General features: G+C 50.5%; 1 protein-coding gene across 5 annotated transcripts in view; it reads left to right on the top strand.

Moving 5' to 3' along the window:
• NUTF2 (nuclear transport factor 2) overlaps positions 1-18,773 on the top strand; it is a 25,530-nt gene extending 6,757 nt beyond the window's left edge. For 2 of the 5 annotated variants that reach the window (XM_024233051.3, XM_063717084.1), the window contains exons 2-6: positions 8,533-8,581; positions 12,541-12,668; positions 15,810-15,881; positions 15,971-16,069; positions 18,250-18,773. In XM_024233051.3, coding sequence (XP_024088819.1) covers positions 12,570-12,668; positions 15,810-15,881; positions 15,971-16,069; positions 18,250-18,363 — 384 coding nt within the window. In that variant the 5' untranslated portion in view covers positions 8,533-8,581; positions 12,541-12,569 and the 3' untranslated portion in view covers positions 18,364-18,773. 5 annotated transcript variants of the gene reach the window in all.
• The last annotated feature ends 1,615 nt before the right edge of the window (positions 18,774-20,388 follow it).

Raw genomic sequence — 20,388 nt, forward strand, 5'->3', positions numbered from 1 at the left:
TTTTGTTGCCCAGGCTGGAGTGCATTGGCGCGATCTCGGCTCACTGCAAACTCCACCTCCTGGGTTCTAGCGATTCTCCTGCCTCAGCCTCCCTAGTAGCTGGGATTACAGGCATGTGCCACCACGCCTGGCTAATTTTGTATTTTTAGTAGAGACGGGGTTTCTCCATGTTGGTCAGGCTGGTCTCGAACTCCCGACCTCAGGTGATCCACCCACCTTGGCCCCCCAAAGTGCTGGGATTACAGGCATGAGCCACCGTGCCCGGCCCGTTTTTTCTTTCTTTTTAAAGTTTTTCTTAGGGTACATCAGCAGCCTTTTTATTTTATTTTATTTTATTTTATTTTAATGAGATAAGGTCTCACTCTTTTACCAACAGTGAGACCCTGTCTTTAAAATAAATTAAATAAATAGAAACCAGCCAGGTATGGTGGTGGGTGCCTATAGTCCCAGCTACTTGGGAGGTGAGGCAAGAGGATCACTTCAGCCCAGAAGTTCAAGTCTGCAGTGAGCTGTGATTGTGGCACTGCTAAAGTGCAGTTGGTGCCATCTCACCTCACTGCAGCCTTGACCTCCTGGGCTCAAGCAGTCCTCCCACCTCAGCCTGCTGAGTAGCTGGGACTACAGGTGCGCACCATTACGCTTGGCTAATTATTATTATTTTTGAGACGGAGTCTCACTCTGTCTCCCAGGCTGGAGTGCAGTGGCACGATCTCGGCTCACAGCATCCTCCGCCTTCCGGGTTCAAGAGATTCTCCTGCCTCAGCCTCCCAAGTAGTTGGGACTACAGGCTCCTGCCACCATGCTCGGCTAATTTTTGGATTTTTAGTAGAGACAGGGTTTCACCATATTGGCCAGGCTGGTCTTGAACTCCTGACTTTGTGATCCGCCCGCTCAGCCTCCCAAAGTGCTGGGATTACAGGCATGAGCCATTGTGTCTGGCCACATCTGCTAATTTTTATATTATGTTTTTTAGTTTTTGTGGAGACAAAAGTCTCACTGTCTTGCCCAGGCTGGTCTTGAACTCCGGGCTCAAGCAATCCTCCTGCCTCAGCCTCCCAAAGTCCTGGGATTACAGACGTGAGCCACCATGCCCAGCCAAGTTTTACAACTTCTTGTAGAGACAGGATCTCACTGTGTTGCCCAGACTAGTCTCAGAACTCTTGAGCTCAGGTGATCCTCCTGCCTCAACCTCCCAAGTACTGGGATTACAGGGAACAGCCACCATGCCTGGCCTGTTGTGCGTGGCCTTCTTTTTGAGATGGAGTCTCGCTCTGTCACTTAGGCTAGAGTGCAGTGGCACGATCTCAGCTCACTCCAGCCTCTGCCTTCCAGGTTCAAGCGATTCTCCTGCCTCAGCCTCTCACGTAGCTGGGACTACAGGCACGCGCCACCACACCCAGCTAAATTTTGTATTTTTAGTAAAGACAGGGTTTCACCATGTTGGCTAGGATGATCTTGATCTCTTGAACTCTTGGTCTGCCCTCCTCGGCCTCCCAAAATGCTGGGATTACAAGAAGTTGTAAAACTTGGCTGGGCATGATGGCTCACGTCTGTAATCCCAGGACTTTGGGAGGCTGAGGCAGGAGGATTGCTTGAGCCCGGAGTTCAAGACCAGCCTGGGCAAGATAGTGAGACTTTTGTCTCCACAAAAACTAAAAAACACTGCTTGCCTGGCCTGTGCGAGGCCTTCTAGTCCCCTGCCTGGAGCATGGGTTTGTGGCTTCTGCTCCTTTCACTGAGACCCTCTTATGGTCACTTTAAGTGCCCAATAGTTGTTCCTGTGGTGGTACCCATCAGGGCATCTTCCCAGGCACCAGACAGGAATTCTCCACAGAGGTGGGAGGTTCAGCAGACCTGGTCAGGGAGGTTCCTTGGATGTTCCTTCAACAGATAGCCATTGCCTGGGGGCTTACAGAGGGAAACAGGAGACAGCAGGGACTTTGGCAATACCAATAGTGCTTGTTTTAGAATCCAATTCAGACCATTTTTGTTGAGGCCTCCAGGACAGAGGAATAGTCCTTTAGGGACAAGGGGAGTGAATCCTAAAAGTTTTCTACGGAATAGACATTGAAAGTCGGGCATGATTTCTTGGCCGGGCACGGAGGCTCACACCTGTAATCCCAGCACTTTGGGAGGCCAAGGTGGGTGGATCATCTGAGGTCAGGAGTTTAAGACCAACCTGACCAATATGGCAAAACCCTGTCTCTACTAAGATTCCAAAAAATTAGCAGGGCATGGTGGCAGGTACCTGCAATCCCAGCTATACGGGAGGCAAGAGAATTGCTTGAACCTGGGAGGTGGAGGTTGCGGTGAACCAAGATTACGCCACTGCACTCCAGCCTGGGCGACAAAGAGAGATCTCTGTCTTTAAAAAAAAAGTTGGGCAGGATTTCTTTAAGCTGAGGTTGAGCTGAACCTTGTGCTGGGTGCTGGGTTTTTTTTTTTTTTTTAATTAATGTTTTGATAGGGCATTTGAGAATGATGTTTGTGTGTTTGCAGTTCAGTTTGAGTTGGCTACCCCTTTCCTGGCTTTGAGATTCTGTGATTCTCTCTTCCTTTGATCATATATGGCAGGAATTCTTGAGTCCCTCCCTCGGGGAGCCAGCAGTGTATGGATTATCCTTGGGGTGACTTAGGCCATGTGATATTATTCACCCTCTTTTTCCTCACCCTATCAGCTGGAGTGTGCCCTCCTGGGCAGAATGCTTTGCTTGGGTCTGGGTTTGGCTGGGAACGTGTCTTAGTGGCCAAGGGAGAGGGACATGAGGCCCAGGGTGGCCTGCCTAGGGGCCACAGGGCTCCTACTGCTGGCTGACCAGTGGCCAAGAACTTTTCATTGTCTTGGGCATTACTCATTTGTTGCTGTACCTGCTGTGTGCCAGCTCCCTAAGCCCCCAGGCTGGAGACAGGGCTGCTATGGGGATGGGGAACCCTCATGAGAGAGGGATTTCTGGGGTACCTGGGAACTGAGGGCTGTTTGCCCCAGTGTCCTCAGTAAACTGGAGGAATTTTGGAATGTTTGTTTCTTAAAGCCTCGAATGATTCCATCAGAGCCAGTGGGTCTCCTGAGGGCAGAAACTGGAAAGCTTGCTGCCCCAGGAAGGAGCAGTATCTCTGTGTGGAGATACTGGTTCCACTTGCAGGTGGTTTCAGGACTAGGAGAATGCAAATTCTCAGTTTTCCTAAGGTATAAAGCTGCTTTGACCTGCTGAGTAGGTGCTCAGGTTCTTCCATTCTGAGGCTCCATGGAGCTTGCTGATTTCATAGGGGAAGACAAGGCCTGGGCTGTATTCCTTGCCACCTGATTTTTTTGGGGGGGGGTGGGGGAAATGAGAATAACTTTATTTCATTGCGGGGAGTGGGCAGATGTCCAGCCTCAGAACTTCTGGAACTGCTTCTTGGTGCCAGCAGCCTTGGTGACCTTGAGCACGTTGAAGCGCACCGTCTTCCTCAGGGGCCCGCACTCACCCACTGTTACGATGTGGCCAATCTGGACATCCCTGAAGAAGGTGGACAGGTGTATGGACATGTTCTTGTGCCACCTGATTTTGTCACTTAGGTGCTTTCTGCTACTCCACATTGCCTCTCAGCTGTTTGCATCTTGGCCAGTTTTTTTTGTTTGTTTTTTTTGTTTTGTTTTGTTTTGTTTTTGAGACACTCTCACTCTGTTGCCTAGGCTGGAGTGCCGTGGTGTGATGTCAGCTCACTGCAACCTCCACCTCCCAGGTTCAAGCAATTCTCTGCCTCAGCCTCCTGAGTAGCTGGGATTACAGGCATCCACCACCATGCCTGGCCAATTTTTATATTTTTAATAGAGACAGGGTTTCACCATCTTGGCCAGGCTGGTCTTGAACTCCTGACTTCATGATCCACCTGCCTCGGCCTCCCAAAATGCTGGGATTACAGGCGTGAGCCACCATCCCCAGCCCAGTTTTTTTTTTTTTTTTTTCTTTTTGAGTCGGACTTTCGCTCTCGTTGCCCAGGCTGGAGTGCAGTGGCGTGATCCTGGCTCACTGCAGCCTCTGCCTCCTGGGTTCGAGCAATTATCCTGCCTCAGCATCCAGAATAGCTGGGATTACAGGCACCTGCTACCACACATGGTCAATTTTTTGTATTTTTTATAGGGATAGGGTTTCACCATGTTGGCCAGGCTGGTCTCAAACTCCTGACCTTAGGTGATCTACTTGCCTTGGCCTCCCAAAGTGCTGGGTTTACAGGCGTGAGTCACTGTGCCCGGCCCCATCTCGGCCGGTTTTGTGGACATTCTAATGCTGGCTATGCCAGTGGCCTTCTGTGGTCTTAAATTCTTTCTTAACCTCTTGGAGTCTTTGTTTCCTTGTCTATAAAGTGAAGATAATCATACCAGCTTCACAGGGCTTGTTGTGAGACTCAAGTGAGAGAACACAGAAGTGTTTGACTCACAGGAGGTGTTCCCTCCACCACTCTGTGGATGCCATGGTCATCCCTTTATTCCCTGCTCTTCTCAGTCTCAGCATGTCACAACAGTGTTGGCCAGGCCACAGGAGTAGTCGCTTAGGGGTCTCAAGCTCCATTAGGGGAGCCAAGTCCATGTTTACCTGACCATCAAGATCATAGCCTGAGGCTCAGTTCACGGATGGGAGCTGTGTAGAAGGAATGGGGCCCCAGAGGTCTTCTGAGTCACTGGGGAAAGGAAGGTTACATAGGGAGTAAGTGCAGAGCAAAGACCAGAATGCAGGTCTCGGGATTCAGCTGGGCCAGTCAGGGAAGCCCAGTGGCTCTAGAACCCTCCCTGCAGGCAGAAGAGGAGGAAGGGGCCCTTAGGGTGCTGTGGGCACCTAGACCTCAGGTGACAGCCCCAGGAAAGGATTCTGTCCTGGCCAGCCATCTGGGCTGATTTCACTCCATCCTTCAGCCAGGGGAGTGGCGGGCCAGGCAGGTTCATTCCTGGTTCTAGGCCTACTCCATGGTGTGGGCGAGATACCTACCTTCTTCCTAGCTGTTGCCCTAGTATTCACCTAGGAACCCATACTAATTCCTTACAGCTGGGTCCTGCTCCATACCCCATTCATTACCTCCTAACATCCTACAGTTACTAGTGATGGGACAGAGTCAAAGGGTCACATAACAAGGGAGAAATGGAGCAGGCTAGAGGCCAGGTCTTTGAGGGTGTGGCTGTGCCTGCTGTTCAGCCACAGCTGTCTCTCACTAGGACCTTGGGAATGAGAGAGTATTGGGGCCAAGCCCCAGTTGCCACATGCCATAGACAGGTAGCTGGGTGGACAACAAATAATTGTTTCCTCACAGCTTGGACAAAAGGTGTGGGTGGAGGGGAAGTGGGTCAGTAGGCCACTTGAGTGGAGTTTGCCCAGAACTCACTCCTCCTCCAGAGAAGAAGGGCTGGCCTCTCAGCCCAGGCTCTGACACACTCATGCACTTAGTCAACAAATAGTTATTGAGGGCTGGGCCAGGTACCATGGGAACAGGGATGACTAGGGGTGCTTTGTCAGGGAGATAGACCGTAAACAAATACCAAAATGTGACAATGTCATGCAGTGATAAGTGCTAAGAAAACAATACAGGAGGCAAAATGGGTAACTAAACAGCTACTTTATTATTTATTTATTTATTTTAATTGAGACCGAATCTCACTCTGTCGCCCAGGCTGGAGTGTGGTGGCATGATCTCGGCTCACTACAATCTTCGCCTCCCTGGTTCAAGTGATTCTACCACCTCAGCCTCCCGAGTAGCTGGGACTATAGGCGCATGCCACCATTTCTGGCTAATTTTTGTATCTTTAGTAGAGACAGGGTTTCGCCATGTTGGCCAGGCTGGTCTCGAACTCCTGACCTCAAGTGATCTGCCCGCTCAGCCTCCCAAAGTGCTGGGATTATAGGCGTGAGCCACTGTACCTGGCCACTAGACAGCTACTTTAGACCAAGTGGTCAGGGAAGGTGTGAATGAGGAGGTGACATTCGAGCTGGCACATATGTGACACACGAAGATTTAGGAAGTAGAGTGGTCCAGATAGAAGGAGCAGCAGTTGCAAAGCCCTGCAATGAGAACAGACTCAGCATGTTCCAGATAGAGGAAAGTGCCTGGTGCAACTGTAGAGGAGGGGAGGGAGTGGCAAGAGATGAGGTTGGACAGCCAGGAGGGCCAGGTCACCTAGGACAGGATAAGTGGTTGAGACTTTGTTCCAGGTGCCATGGGACAGAATACATAGTAGCACCCCTCCTCAGACCATAAAATCAGTGGGGGACTTCCTGAAGGACTGACACCCAGCAGTGTCTTCCTGTCTGGTTGCTGCTGCTCTGCCTTCAGGACACTTTTTTTTTTTTTCCTGAGACAAGGTCTCACTGTGTTGCCCAGTCTGGACCTCCCTGGCTCAAGCCATCCTCCCACCTCAGCCTCCTGAGTAACTGGGGCTACAGGCATATTCCACTATGTCCAGCTTTTTTTTTTTTTTTTTTTTTCCTGTAGACACGAGGTCTCACTATGTTGTCCAGGCTGGTCTTGAACTGCTGGGCTTAAGCAGTTCTCCTGCCTTGGACTCCCAAAGTGTCCGAGGGATTACAGTCATGACTACAGGTGTCAGCCACCACACCCGCAAGACACTTTTTACACTCTGGCTCCAAGGGTTTGTTTTTGTTTGTTTGTTGAGATGGAGTCTCACTCTGTTGCCCAGGCTGGAGTGCAGTGGGGTGTTCTCAGCACACTGCAACCTCCACCTCTTGGGTTCAAGCAGTTCTCCTGCCTTAGCCTCCCAAGTAGCCGGGATTACAGGTGCATGCCACCACACCCAGCTAATGTTGTTTTTTTTTGTTTTTTGAGATGGAATTTTGCTCTTGTTGCCCAGGCTGGAGTGCAGTGGCACAATCTCAGTTCACTGCAACCTCTGTCTCCCGGGTTCAAGTGATTCTCCTGCCTCAACCTCCCGAGTAGCTGGGATTACAGGGAAAAATTAGCTGCCACCACGCCTAGCTAATTTTTTGTATTTTTAGTAGAGACGGGGTTTCTCTTTGTTGGCTAGGCTTGTCTGGAACTCTCGACCTCAGGTGATCCGCCTGCCTCGGCCTCCCAAAGTGCTGGGATTGCAGGCATGAGCCACCACGCCTGGCCTGATTTTTGTATTTTTAGTAGAGATGGGGTTTCACCATGTTGCCCAGGCTGGTCTGGAAGTCCTGACCTCAGGTGATCTACCCGCCTTGGCCTCCCAAAATGTTGAGATTACAGGCGTGAGCCACTGTGCCAGGCCTTTTTTTTTTTTTTTTTTTTTTTTTTGAGATGGAGCCTCACTCTGTCACCCAGGCTGGAATGCCATGGGGCGTTCTCAGCTCACTGCAGCCTCCACCTCTCAGGTTCAAGCAATTCTGCCTCAGCCTCCTGGGTAGCTAGGATTACAGGTGTACACCACCGCGGCCAGCTAATTTATTGTTTTTATTTTCTTTTTTTTTTTTGAGATGGAGTCTGGCTCTGTTGCCCAGGCTGGAGTGCAGTGGCACAATCTCCACTTACTGCAAGCTCCGCCTCCTGGGTTCACGCCATTCTCCTGCCTCAGCCTCCCGAGTAGCTGGGACTACAGGTGTCCGCCACCATGCCCAGCTAATTTTTTGTATTTTTAGTAGAGACGGGGTTTCACCGTGTTAGCCAGGATGGTCTTGATCTCCTGATCTGGTGATCCGCCCACCTCGGCCTCCCAAAGTGCTGGAATTACTGGTGTGAGCCACCATGCCCAGCCTTTTTGTTTGTTCTGAGGCAGAGTCTTGCCCTGTCACTCAGGGTGGATTGCAGTGGTAAGTTCACAGCTCACTGTAGCCTGGACCTCCCAGGCTCAGGTGATCCTGCCACCTCAGCCTCCCGAGTAGCTGAGACTACAGGAGTGAACCACCATGCCCGGCTAATTTTTAAAATTTTTTGTAGATAAGGGGCTTTGTTGCTGAGGCCGGTCTGGAACTCCTGGACTCAAGTGATCCTCCTGCATGGGCCTCCCAAAGTGCTGAGATTACAGATGTGAGCTACCATGCCCAGCCTTGAGCCTGAGGGGTTAAGCCATGTTGGCTATCAGTTTCCCTGTTGGAGGAGTCCTTTCCAGGCTGTGCTTCAGGGCTGTGTTTTTGGCCTCCATGATAGCATGTGTGGAGGATAGCCACGACTGGTACCAACTTTGGGGCCCTCACTGCAGGCCATGCAAATCTGCTGGCATTCCCTGTGGGCTTCAGCAGACACATGAGAATCTTTCTGTGTGCCAGTCTGGAAGGAGTGACATCGTCTTCCCGATCACTCTCCTGCCTCAGGCTAGGATCTCTGTCTGCTCTGTCTGCTTTGCTGAGATGGTAGAACAGGGTTGTGACTTCGAAGGTTTGAGAAAGCTGACATCATCCTCCATGAAAACTCCTGTTGTTTGGACTCTGGGTTTGATGTGGAACTCTTCTGCCTGAGGCCTTTGTTTGGAGGTGGAAGCCCTGGTTCAGGACTGCCTTGCCCCTTTCTGAGAGAGCCAGGCTCAGAGGAGTGCTCTCACTGATGTAGTCTGTTTGTTTTTGTCTCCAGGCCCAAGTTGTCACTAGAAGTCCTGACTCTGGAGAGGCCTCCAAATCTGGTCAGTCCAATTCCACCACCTATCAGCTGCTGACCTAGAGCAAGTTGGAGTTGGCTAACCTTGCTGAATCTCCTTTTGGTCATCTCTAACAAGGGGGTTGACTCACAGGGTGTGGTTACAAACAAGCGCACATAAGCTCTTTGTACATTTCTGTGCCTAATATGCATTAGTGAAAATGAAGTGTTCACAGCCAGACACTGTTATTTTGAGTTTTGTTCTTGGAAACACTTAAAATTGGAAGATAAAAATGGAGTTTTTCTGTTGTCTAATGGGATCTCCTGGGTCAGAGGTTTTAACCTGGGATCTATGGCTGAACAGTTGAAAATTATTCACAAGGCTGGGGCATCTCTACCTCTGTGCAAATGTGTTGGGAGAGGGCCACAGTTGCTGAGACATTCTTAGAGAGTCTTTGCATTCACAGAGACCTAAGGGTCAGTGAAGGCTGGTGTTCAGTGGGTGAGAGGTCATCAGAGTCTTTTCTGCTTCTCAAGGGGCCTGGCCTTAGTCAGCCTGCGGACTGTTGGGGTGAAGCAGGAGATGGTGTGGTCAGCAGCCCTCTCACAAGAGCTGTAGGAGAAGCTGTCATGATGGTCAGTCCCCAGTCTAATGTGAGGCTGCCTCTGAGCCCGGGCTTTTTTGTTTCTTTCCAGCCTGTTACTTGCACAGTGAATGTGTTAGAAACAAGATCAGAGCTTGCTGACTATTCTGGGGAACATCTTCCAGCCTGGCCTGGACCCCTCCCTCATGTTGCATGGGGATAGGATGGGGGCTCTGCACTCTTGCTTCTGTTTTTGGACTCAAGAGTGTTGCCTCCCGTGGGAAGGATGGGGATCGCAGGAGGGGACTTTCCTGTGTACAAAACACGGTGAGCAGGCTCTTAGTAGGTTCTGTTGTGTCTGTATGTAGCTGGATCGAGGTAGGAGGGAATGGCTAGGGAGATAGGGATGAGGGTGGATAGCCACCTGTGGAGCTTAGGGAGTTTGGCCTTTAAGCCAAAAGCAAGGGTGTTGTAGGGGAGGAGCATGGTCAGCTTTGTGGTTTAGAGCTCAGGGATGCAGAGTTAGCAGAAAAAAGAGACGGGCCTTGACCAGAGGACCCAGTGTCAGCACTGAAGTACCAGATGAACTTAGGGCAAGACCCAGCGACATCACTGGATGACAGTGGATTCTGACTATGTGGCTGTTGTGATCGCCACTTGGAAATAAACACAAGACAGTGAAGCAGGCCTCCATCCACATAGTTTTGAAGGTTACTTCTTATTTTCTGGGAGCCCCTGATCTGTCTTATTCCTCAGAGAGCTTACTCTTCCCCACTCTTCTCTGCCCTACCAGGCCAAAGGGTCTTCCTCTTCCTTTATCCCTCCACTCCATTTCCTTCTACCACTACTTTAGTCAAGGAGTTTTTGTATCAGAAAGTTATCACAGGCCGGGTATGGTGGCGCACGCCTGTAATCCCAGCACTTTGGGAGGCCAAACTGGGCGGATCACTTGAGCTCAGGAGTTTGAGACCAGCCTGAGCAATATGGCGAAGCCCGGTCTCTACAGAAAACACAAAAAGCAGCCAGACATGGTGGTGCTTGCCTGGAGTCTCAGCTCCTTGGGAGGTTGAAGTGAGAGGATTGCTTGAGTCCTGGAGGTCGAGGCTACAGGGAGATGAGATGGCATCACTGTACCCTGACCTGAGGGACAGAGTGAGACCCTTTTCATGCCCTGAGACATTTGCTGGTGCTGTTTCTTCTGGTTGGCATACCCTTTCTGAGGACTGCCCAACTTTGCTGTGAGCCAAGGGTAGAAGGAGACATGGCCCTTATCCATTCCTCCAGCTTTTCCCCTACCCTCAGAGCTCTTAGGCACTGGGTATGGCACCTTGGAAGCTGCAGCAGGGTCAGGGCACATTGAGTGACTAAGCATAGCAAGTACCAGGGTGGACGGGACAGAAATGCCAGAGGCGGGAGCTGTGCTCTGCCTTAGGTCCTCTAAGTTTGTGTGTGAGTACAGCCAGCGTCTGACCCCTTGGAAATGTGACCGAGACCACAGCAAAGACTAGATGATGTCCTGTGCTTTCCCCACTTGTTGATTTCTTTCTTGGCAGAGTGTGAACTAGGACACACCTTGCGTTCCTGTGTGGCAGGCATGACTGGATCCAAGCTTTCTCCCCTGCTTGCTTTAGATTTTCCTGGACATTTCTTAGTCATCCCAGCACTGAGCTTCTATTTTTAGTGCCACTACCTCCTAGGGGACCTAAAATAAAGCTGGCTTAGCTTCCTGGTCCCTCATTGGCTTGAGTGTTGGTCACAGAGTGGAGGATTGGCTGCGTTGTCACTCCCTACACGATTCCTCCCCGTTGGCTCCTCTGGCTTTGGGTGAGGTCACAGGGACTGGAGTGAGCTAGCACTTACCATGTTGAGCTGAGGGCTTTATCATTTTCCCTTAGAGAAGCTTCACAACCACCGACACTGTCAGGTTGCCATCCCCATCTTATAGTGGAGGATGCAAGGGCAGTGACTTGCATCAGATCCTACCACTGCGAATGCTTGTCTGCTGAGGTGGAACCCACCTCCTCACTGCTTTCGTTCAGAGTCCTATTATCAGGACAGAGGGGGTGGGCTCCTCTACAGTTGGGGCCATCCACAGAACAACACGTGGGTCTGCAGTCAGGGGATCCGCAGCAAGATGTGGGCTTCCCTATTTGGAAGGGGCCTAGCAAAGCCCAGGCGGCTCTCCCATCTGGGGCTTGGGTTTTCCATCCAGTATCCTTACAGCCATGGTCTCTAGTTGGGAGGGGGCCTCCCCTCCCTCTCAGAGACCCAAGAGAGACAGCTCCTTAGGGTAAAAGCAATGCTGGGATGAGGGGATATGAAGCGATGACACGCTTCCCTTCACAGCCTCCATCCCCGCTTCCCACAACCCTCAGCTTTCCCTCTGATCCTTGAACTCATGTCCCCAGCTCTGAAGTGGGTGAGAGTCATTCCCATCAATGAAGAAATATCCTAGAAAGGGCCAGGTCAGGTATCACCTGGCCTCGGGGAAGTAAACTGCCCCCATGAGACTAAGGGATCACTTGCTGTTTTTGGCAGAAGAGGGGCCTTGGCTGGGCACAGTGGCTCACGCCTGTAACCCCAGAACTTTGGGAGGCCAAGGCGGGTGGATCACCTGCAGTCTGGAGTTCGAGACTAGCCTGGCCAACATGGTGAAATCCCATTTCTACTAAAAATACAAATTAGCTGGGTGTGTTGGCGGGCGCCTGTAATCCCAGCTACTCCGGAGGCTGAGACAAGAGAATCACTTGAGCCTGGGGAGCGGAGGTTGCAGTGAGCCAAGATCACACCATTGCACTCCAGCCTGGGCAACAAGAGTGAAACTCTGTCTCAAAAAAAAAAAAAAGAGAAGAAGAGGGGCCTTGAGAATCTCCCCGCATCTTCACTAGGTCTTCTTCCATCTGTCAGCATAGCCCTGGGACAGTGTTGGGGGCCTGAGGGCTGTAGTACAAAATAGTACACACACACAGGTATCAGTTGTTCTTGGCTGTAAAGTGGGAAGAATAGCAATAACTCTGACCTTGTAGGTTGTTGAGAGGATTACATGGAAAGATACTGGAGGAGTGCTTAACTCCTCCCATAAGGCCCCTCCCCTTACTGGGCTTTCAAGGGCCTGCTCTGACCTTTCTTTGTTGTAGGTCCACCCTTAGCACCCCTCCTGTGTGCTCCACGACCCTATCATCTATGTGTCTCATCAACCAAGAACTCAAAGGAAAGGCTGGGTCTGGTCTACCTCTGGGCTCCCAGCACTGGTCTGGCTTCGGAGGGGTCTCCTGCCAGTTCCCCAGGGCCTGTCCGTGTTCTCTGAGAGAACAGATCTCAGCAAAGGACTCTAGGAAGGCCAGTGAGGGGTGGGGGTCAGTGGCTGGTCACCTACTCTCGTGGTACCAATGCTTCCCTCCTGGTCTCATTGGTCTTGCAGGTCTCCGTGAGGCCGGGTGACGCTCCAGAATGGGAGACAAACCAATTTGGGAGCAGATTGGATCCAGCTTCATTCAACATTACTACCAGTTATTTGATAATGATAGAACCCAACTAGGCGCAATTTACGTAAGTTTCCAGCTCTAGGGCCAGAATAGGACCCCAGGGGATCAATTTGGATGTTGGGCCAGTGTGTCCAGTTCATAAGTTCTGGCAGCCCTATCTGGACTGGCTACACCTCTGTATCTGAGCTTTTGTCCATGGGACAGGGGTCTGAGGCTTGGCCCAAGTAATTACCTGGTCTAGACTTTTCCTTTTGGCAACTTCCACAAGAGTGAGAATCCTGCTATTCTGGGCAGGGTGTTCTGGGCTTGCCATTCCATGTGGCCAGCACTTGTCATGGCACATGGTTTTGGATTGGGCAGCAACAGGCAAAGGTTAGGGCTCATGGTGCCCTCTGGAGGCAGCAGCCATGAGCATCCTCAGTGCAAAGCTGAGCTCTCCTGGAGGCCTGGGGTCCAGCTTCCTTTTGGATCCAAAACTCCTGAATGCTCATGGAAAACAAATGAGATTAGCCCAGGGAGGCTGATGGGTCATTTCACAAACCCTTCTATGCAGGCATTGCTGGCTGCTCTTTTTTTTTTTTTTTTTTTGAGATGGAGTCTTGCTCTTTCTCCAGGCTGGAGTGCAATGGCTCGATCTCAGCTCACTGCAACCTCCTCCTCCTGGGTTCAAGTGATTCTCCTGCCTCAGCCTCCCGAGTAGCTGGGATTACAGGCGCCTGCCACCATGGCCAGTTAATTTTTTGTATTTTTAGTAGAGATGAGGTTTCACCATGTTGGCCAGGCTGGTCTCGAACTCCTGACCTCGTGATCCACCCACCTTGGCCTCCCAAAGTGCAGGGATTACAGGCGTGAGCCACCGTGCCCGGCGTTTGCTGCTCTTTTAACGATGTTCATATACACCAAGAACTAATTGTACTTGACTCTACCTGAGAGTCAGTCACAAAAATGTGATTGATCAGGCAGGTGAGCCCAGGATGGGGGTGATAGGAGTAATCCAGGCACAGTCTCAGAGCCTGATTGGGCTGACTGTCCACAGTCTTCTGTGTCTGTCTCCAAAAAGCGTCCATTCATAAATTTTGGAAAAAATAAAGAAATCTTAATAGTGGAAGACCAATTCCAGCACAGATATTTGATTGTCATTATCATAGTAGAGTTTTTTTTTTTTTTTTTTTTTGAGACAGAGTCTCTGTCACCAAAGCTGGTGTGCAGTGGGGTGATCTCAGCTCACTGCAACTTCTGCCTCCTGGGTTCAAGCGATTCCTGTGCCTAGCCTCAGGAGTAGGTGAGGCTACAGGCATGCACCACCAAGCCTGACTAATTTTGTTTTTTTTTCCTCGAGATGCAATCTCACTCTGTCACCCAGGCTGGAGTGCAGTGGCGCAATCTTGGCTCACTGCAATGTCCATCTCCTGGGTTCAAGCTATTCTCCTGTCTCAGCCTCCCAAGTATCTGGGACTATAGACACGTGTCACCACACCTGGCTAATTTTTGTATTTTTTAGTAGAGATGGGGTTTCACCATGTTGGCCAGGCTGGTCTTAAACTCCTGACCTCAGGTGATTCGCCCGCCTCAGCTTCCCAAAGTGCTGGGATTACAGGCATAAGCCACTGCGCCCGGCTACGCCTAATTTTTGTATTTTTAGTGGAGGTGACATTTCACCACGTTGGCTAGGCTGGTCTCCAACTCCTGACCTCAGGTGATCTGCCTGCCTTGGCTTCCCAAAGTGCTGGGATTACAGGTGTGAGTTACCATGCCCAGCATAGAGTTTTTGAAAACTTGAAGTCATCTGACCTGAGATCCTGACACTTGTGCCTCATTATCGCTGTCTCTTTTTTTTTTTTTTTTTTTTTTGAGATGGAGTCTCACTCTGTCACCTAGACTGGAGTGCATTCATGTGATCTTGGCTCACTGCATCCTCTGCCTCCCAGGTTCAAGCAGTTCTCATGCCTCAGCCTCCCAAGTAGCTGGGGTTACAGGTGCGCACCACCATGCCCAGCTAATTTTTGTATTTTTAGAAGAGACGGGGTTTCACCATGTTGGCCAGGCTGGTCTGGAACACCTGACTTCAAGTGATCTACCCACCTTGGCCTCCCAAAGTGCTGGGATTACAGGTGTGAGCCACTGCATCTGGCCTCATTATCTCTTAAAGCAGGCCTGAGCCAGAGAAGAGACTTAGCAAGGTCCTAAAAGAACAATTTATATTTATTATTTCATAATACTCAGCACATTACCCCTTTGAAGGTTAGGAAACCAAGACTCAGAGAAATAACTTACTAATGTCACAGCTAGTAAGCAGCAGAGGCCCTTTTGAGTTCTGCCCTTGAAGGCTGTGGAAGGGAAGATTTGAGGTGAACTAAGCTACGTGGGTTACATGTGAGATTTTGCTTCTTGGTAGTAGGGAGGGTCCCAGACTAGGCCTTGGAAGGCCCTGTCAGCCTCTATCTCTCCCTGACCCCATGGGTATCCAGAAGGCTAGCTAAAAGTCCATAATGGAACTCAGCCTGGGCCCTGGAGGGTGATGAATGTGGAATTTTTCCAAGTTATTTCTGATGACTTTTTTTTTTTGAGATGGAGTCTCACTGTGTCACCCAGGCTGGAGTGCAGTGGTGCGATTTCGGCTCACTACAACCTCCGCCTCCTGGGTTCAAGCAATTCTCCTGCCTCAGCCTCCTAAGTAGCTGGGATTACAGGTGTGCGCCACCATGCCCGGATAATTTTTGTATTTTTAGTAGAGCTGGGGTTTCACCATGTTGGTCAGGCTGGTCTCAATGTCCTGACCTTGTGATCCTCCCGCCTTGGCTTCCCAAAGTTCTGGGATTACAGGCGTGAGCCACCGTGCCTGGCCACATTTCTGATGACCTTTTGGGACGGACACTGACTGACCACACAGCAGGATGGCTGAGCTCAGGCCAATATAGCCCTCCTGGGCCTATGCATATCAGAGGCCATATGACTTCTTAAATACAAATGGGAAGTATATTTTATTAAATAGTCTTTCAGAGCCTGGGCCCATGGGTCAATGGGGTATAATTGAAGATGTTGGTAGTGTAATGTTTGGGGGCTCTACTCAGTCTCCCTCTTTAGACAGGGAAACTGAAGTGTGGCCACACTTCTCCAAGCAAGGCCCTTTTCAGAGTCTTTCCAGGGCCTTAGAGATACTTGTACTCTGAGGCCCCAACCCTGGGGTTTCCTGTGCCTTTTTCAGATTGACGCATCATGCCTTACGTGGGAAGGACAACAGTTCCAGGGGAAAGCTGCCATTGTGGAGAAGTTGTCTGTAAGTAGGGATGAAAGCCAGGGTGCAGGTGGCTCCTTTCCCAACCCTTCTGGCCTTGCTTCTCCCACCTCCCACTCTCTCTCTTGTAGAGCCTTCCGTTCCAGAAAATCCAGCACAGCATCACCGCGCAGGACCATCAGCCCACTCCAGATAGCTGCATCATCAGCATGGTTGTGGGCCAGCTTAAGGTAATGGTGCTGCCACAGTGGTAGGGAGGGGTGGGCAGGCAGAGGAGAGTCTTGTACCCCTGCTTTCCCTGTGGATGTGACCTGCTTATCTAGGGACACCCAGACAAAGTGACTGTCTGGAGCTGTGTAGTTCAGTATGCTAGCCATTAGCCACATGTAGGTGGCAATTTTTAAGTTACATTAATTAAGATTAAATAAAACGTACTTCTTCGGTTGTACTAGCCATATAGAACATTTTTGTGACTGCAGAAAGTCCTATTGGCAGACACTGGTCTAGAGCCTTTATCTGGAAAAGGGAGAAGTATAGGAGCAGGATGGGACTGGGGTGCCAAGCCACTAGGCTCCCACTCTGCCCTATGGTCAAGGTGGACAGGCCAGCCGGGTGTGGAGGGGCAGTCCACTACTGCAGCCCTTGCTACCACTCCTCAGGCTGGCTGCTGGCTCCTCACCTGCTGAGCAACGCAGATTCCTGGAACTCCTATTTCTTTTTTTTTTTTTTGAGACGGAGTCTCGCTCTTGTTGCTTAGGCTGGAATGCGGTGGCACAATCTCAGCTCACTACACTTCTGCCTCCCGAGTTCAAGCAATTCTCCAGCCTCAGCTTCCCAAGTAGCTGGGATTACAGCTGCCCGCCACCACGCCCAGCTAATTTTTTGTATTTTTAGTAGAGACAGGGTTTCACCATGTTGGCCAGGCTGGTCTTGAACTCCTGACCTCAGGTGATCCACCTGCCTTGGCCTCCCAAAGTGCTGGGATTATAGGCGTGAGCCACCTATTTCTCTTTGCATTTTTCTCTCTCCTTTTCAAGACCTGTTATTCTCAGAGACTTCCTGTGGTCCCTCAGACCCCGCAAGAACTCTCCAAGGACCTGTTGTGCTTCAGCATATTAAAGTCAGATTCTGGGCTAGGCGCAGTGGCTCACGCCTGTAATCCCAGCACTTTGGGAGGCCGAGGCAGGTAGATTACCTGAGGCCAGGAGTTTGAGACCAGCCTGACCAACATGGAGAAACCCTGTCTCTACTAAAAATACAAAATCAGCCAGGCATGGTGGCACATGCCTGTAATCCCATCTACTTGGGAGGCTGGAACCCGGGAGGCAGAGGTTGCGGTGAGCTGAGATTGCACCATTGCACTCTAGCCTGGGCAACAAGAGTGAAACTCTGTCTCTAAATAAATAAATAAATAAAGCCAGATTCTGTTTACAAAAACACCCTTCTTCCCAAAAATAGCAGGACAAATTGGCTGCCCCTCGGCCTGGGCTTGTGTCTTACAATAACATGGTCACATACTCTCTCTCTCTAGGCTAGCCAGGACAGGGCTTCCTGAGTCCAGAGTGGGTGTGTAGGTGGTCCTGTGGGCCTCTGCAGTGGACGCAGAGGCACCTGCTTTCTGGCCTGGACTTTCCCGTCAGTTTCTCTTACCTGTCCAGGATATCCCGCTCAGTGCCTGTGCCTGAAGAGGCACAGAATTCAGGAGGTCTCTGTAGGGAGCTCATTGTTCACTTTCTCAGGCAAAGGTAGTAAACACTGCTCCTTCCCACCAGCTTCAGGTTCTTCCTGGTGATTCTGTCCAATTTGGAGCTCCCAAACAACTGATTTGCCTCCTTGATGATGATAATTCCCAGAAAGCAGGTGATGTTAGAGACAGTGCTGGTTAGCTAGGCTCCTATTTCAACTAGGTCTCATCCTAGTTTTCTGCAGTTTGGCTGCAGGTTTCTTGCCTTTTTTTTTTTCATCTCAAATACTGTTTATTACACGACAGGAAACATCATTGGATGGTGAACCTATGTTTTCAAGATTGTTTGCAGTTTTTTTGATACTCTAAGTTACTTGGTAAATACTATGGGATTCGTTTCAAAATTGTGATCACTTGTGTCTAGAGATATGTGCTTGGAGGCAGGTACGTCCTCTGCTCTTTGCTATAGCTAAGGGTGAATTATTGTGCAGTTTAAGCACACATAGCAGTAGGCGTGGCTGATTGTTGGCCTACATGTGCCCAGGGCATTGTTTCATACATTACATCAATTCACATTCACAAGTACCCCTTGGCTACACTGGGATTTGAGTTCAGGACAGTAGAGCCTGATCCTAAAGTCCACATTTTTTTGCCCTGTTCTCCTGCCACTGAATTCCCTTCCTGTTTCTTGATCCCCTTACTGAATCCTCTTTTCTCTCCTCACAGGCGGATGAAGACCCCATCATGGGGTTCCACCAGATGTTCCTATTAAAGAACATCAACGATGCTTGGGTTTGCACCAATGACATGTTCAGGCTCGCCCTGCACAACTTTGGCTGACCTCCTCTCAGCTAGGCACTCACGCTGTTTCCTCCTCCCTCCTCTTCCCAATACTATTCTCACTCCTCCAGATGCTCCAAATATCATGCACAAATGAGCAGGGCCGCGGTGGGAGTGGGCGCAGTGCGCTGCTGCCACCGAGGTGTTGTGCATGATGTTTGGACGCTAGACTAGTTGCATCTGACGGGAGAAGTTTGTGTTGTACCAGCGCATGCCTTGGAAAGACTTAAGTAATGCAAAAGGTTGTCCTTTTTTTTTTTTTTTTTTTTTTAATCTACTGACAAGTTGCTCTAGTAACCCAAAGAAGTGAAGGAGAAAGCAGCTGCCTCACCGCCCAGACATTGATTTGTTCAGATGTTTCAATGCCTCATGATACAATAAAACCACAAAAATTTTCTTAACAGTTTAAATTGTTTTAATTAGTTTACTAGTTGGCTGGGCATCAGAAGCTACCCGGACCCATTATCTCTCTCATGTCTCACCCTCCCACTTCTGCCCCAACTCTGAATACCTGTTGCAGGGAGAAACTGCTGAAGCAGCACTCCCAGCTAGCCTCTCAGAAGCCCTGTAGGGCAGTTCTCTCCCACTCCGCAGGGCGACTGGTCTTTGGAATGCAGGCAGGAAGAGCTCAGGTCTGGCCTGAAGCTTCTCTCACTGAAGCCTGTGCAGTCAGTTCTGATACCTCCTGTGACTTCTGCTCTGGGTAGGTTCAGGGCCCTAGTAGCCGGAGAGATGATCCTGAATCCTGTTGAAGCTGGAGAGGCCTTGGCAAAATGGCCCATCACGTTCAGGCCCTCCAGGCTGAGTTGTCAGCAGTATCAAGGGAGGGGCCTGCTCTATCCCCAGAAGGATCAGGATCATATCCAGGATGCCCCCACATACACCAAGCCAGGCAGAGGGCAGCTCAGCTCCTGCCCCATCTGCTTTGGATATCATTACCCAAAGGCAGGTAACCCGAAGAGCCAGCCTCCACTGCCCACAGAGCCAGGCCCAGTTGGGTTGGAGTATAGGTCAGGAGCTGCAGTCTGTGAGGGACTCATACTTGAGGAGTCCTCACCCCTCAGACTGCTGCAGGACATTGCCAGACCTCTCTCTACTTCCTTCCTCAGCATACAGACTTCATGCTATCTTCAAATTCCAGGGAGTCTTAGCTATTAGGGCAGTTTCTGCTTCTCCATTTTGGGGACAAAGGCCTTGCCCAGTACAAATCTAGCCCCTCGTCCCACAGACTTCTGGATGGTATAAACCTAGTGGCAACGTAGCAACCATAGGCTAGAACCAAACCCAAGATTTGGGTCAGTGCCCTGTTAAGGGTTTTAGGATTGGTAAGGACACCACAGCTAAATCTGACTGTAAAAGGATACCCTTCCCCCGTCCCACTACGGGTGGAGGCTAAGGACCTCCTCAGATCCCACAGATTGCCTGGTGACATTGGGCACAGGGCTGGATGGTGTGTTGTTTGAGAGGACAGCATGCTCAGGAGATTTCAGTGGGAATGATCTCTAGGCTGATGTGTATTTGGGGAAGTGGGGGTGGGGAAGAGGTAGGTGCGTGCTGCCTCAAACCACCTTGTGTAAAATCTGCAATACCGCTTCTTCCATGTACCTGTGCCTGAACTGTCTGCAATAAAGAAGAATTTGTAAACTGTGGTTTCTTTCTTCCAACCTGAGGGTGCCACGTGGGACAAGGGGATGCCGGGGCACAGTAGGGGACAATGACTGATCATTGTAGTGGGATCATCTCCCCTGCTCTTGCAATTCCTGAGTTTTATGACCTCGAGGGAGCTTCAGGCCTTGAGTTATACCGACCCATTCCCAAAGGGAACCTGAGGCACCTGCCAATTCAGCATATTCTGGGGGTCTGAGGGACCTTAGCATGGGCGGCTGAGTTGACCCCGTCCTAGGACCATCGGAGTCCATGTTCTGGGAGTGGGCAGGGACCTGGCGGCTTCTGAGTCGAGTAGGGCTTTGGGTGGCCCAGTGCGTGCACGCTTACTTCAGCCCCGTGGGACTTCCCTGACCTCGC

The sequence above is a fragment of the Pongo abelii genome, chromosome 18 (assembly GCF_028885655.2).
Source record: "Pongo abelii isolate AG06213 chromosome 18, NHGRI_mPonAbe1-v2.0_pri, whole genome shotgun sequence".
Classification (NCBI taxonomy): domain Eukaryota; kingdom Metazoa; phylum Chordata; class Mammalia; order Primates; family Hominidae; genus Pongo; species Pongo abelii.